The 1,672-nt window shown below is 30.2% G+C and overlaps 1 protein-coding gene across 1 annotated transcript; it reads right to left on the bottom strand.

Moving 5' to 3' along the window:
* Window positions 1–494: 494 nt before the first annotated feature.
* On the bottom strand, window positions 495–1,428 carry LOC129909744 (antigen 5 like allergen Cul n 1-like). The gene is made up of 3 exons (XM_055986815.1): window positions 1,298–1,428; window positions 841–1,235; window positions 495–774 (listed from the first exon to the last, which is right to left on the bottom strand). The coding sequence occupies exons 1-3, from the start codon at window positions 1,415–1,417 to the stop codon at window positions 531–533; spliced, it is 759 nt and encodes a 252-aa protein (XP_055842790.1). The 5' UTR covers window positions 1,418–1,428; the 3' UTR covers window positions 495–530.
* Between the last annotated feature and the right edge of the window lie 244 nt (window positions 1,429–1,672).

Raw genomic sequence — 1,672 nt, forward strand, 5'->3', positions numbered from 1 at the left:
TTCATTCGAAAAGTTTTTTTTATTCGATAGTTTTTTTATTCGAATAGTTTTTTTATTCAATAATTTTTGCATTCGAATAGTTTTTTTAGACGATAGTTTTTACATTGAAATAGTTTTTTTATTCGATAGTTATTTCATTCGAATAGTTTTTTTTATTCGATAGTTTTTATTTATTTAAAATTTTTTTATTCGATATTTTTTTTTTTTATTCGAATAGTTTTTTTATTCGATAGTTTTTTTTCTTCGAATAGTTTTTTCATTGAAATAGTTATTTTATTCGAATAGTTTTTTTTATTCGATTGTTTTGTCATTCGAAAAGTTTTTTTATTCGATAGTTTTTATTCAAATGAATACATGAATGAACTATTCGACAGTTCAAATCATTCGATAGTTCCCATCACTAAAAGAAAGGAATTTGTGGGCTTTGAAGTTCCGAATTCAGAACGACTCAACCGATTTTAATGAAACATTTTTCAAAGTTAACAAGCAAGATATTTATTTGAGATCATTTTTGGTTTTAATACTTTTTTCTATAAATATTGTTCGGATACTGAACACAAGGCTCTAAAAAATGGATTGGTTCCCGAGCTGCATTTTGATGCTGTTCTTCCTTCTTCATAAATTCTATTTCCGTACATATTTGACTTGCCGTAATTACAAACTAGTAATAAAGTATTATAGTTTTGCATTTGCCGATCTTTATAAGTTGTAACAGCACAACCAACAGCGTTGTTATACTCAACACTCATAACCGTAAAATGACCAAACATTGCACTAAAAATTGAAAAATCTTTTTATCCAACGAACCGATTTAAATAAAAAAAATCTATAAAACTTTACCTTGGATATTGTGGATAATTTTGCATAACTCTCATATTCGCATCTTTATGCTCAGCCCACCATGAATCAATCATCGGAAGTACTGTTTCCAAGACTGAATTCGTAAATGGGGCACCTGACCAGTTTGCAGCTAAATTTTGTCCAGAATATTGAAATCTATAAGTGTTCCGACACTGATCGTGTTCAAATTTACAAGTTCTAGCAGTCATTCCAGCGAGCATTGCAAGTTCATTGTCCCACATCATAGTGGCCATTCTTGGAGCTGACCGATAGCCCCGAAGTCGGCCAGAAGCTATAACATCACGGTTTTGATTGTGTCGGTTTAAGATGGAGTTGATAAATTGAGGTGTCATTTGAATTTCTCGTCGATCAGGGGAACAGTATGTTGAGAAACCCTTTGAAATGTAAAAAAAAATCATTATAAAAAAAATTAAGAACCTATTTAAGGCTATCTTACCCCAGAGTTGCCACATCCAATGTGTCTTAAACCATTACAAAGAGATCTAGCGCAATAGTCTTGTGTTTTGGCTAAGACTAAAAAACCAATAAATACTAAGAGCGATGTGATTGACTTCATTTTAGCTTTGAACGAAATGCACTTGTCATATAGATTGCTTTCCGGAGTTTCTTTTTATAGTGAGAAAAAAACAATGATCAAAAACGTCAATAAATCTCCAAAATCTATACTATACTATTTTCACCTGTGAAAAATCAAATATTTATCTACACGTTTTAGTTATTGATCCAATTAAATTAAAAATATTAAAAACGTGTCTGTCTAAACGCAATTGCATTTGATTATTTAACATTGTCTGTTTTGCATGAAAAACAA

This window comes from Episyrphus balteatus, chromosome 2 (genome assembly GCF_945859705.1).
Source record: "Episyrphus balteatus chromosome 2, idEpiBalt1.1, whole genome shotgun sequence".
In the NCBI taxonomy this organism is placed as follows: Eukaryota; Metazoa; Arthropoda; class Insecta; order Diptera; family Syrphidae; genus Episyrphus; species Episyrphus balteatus.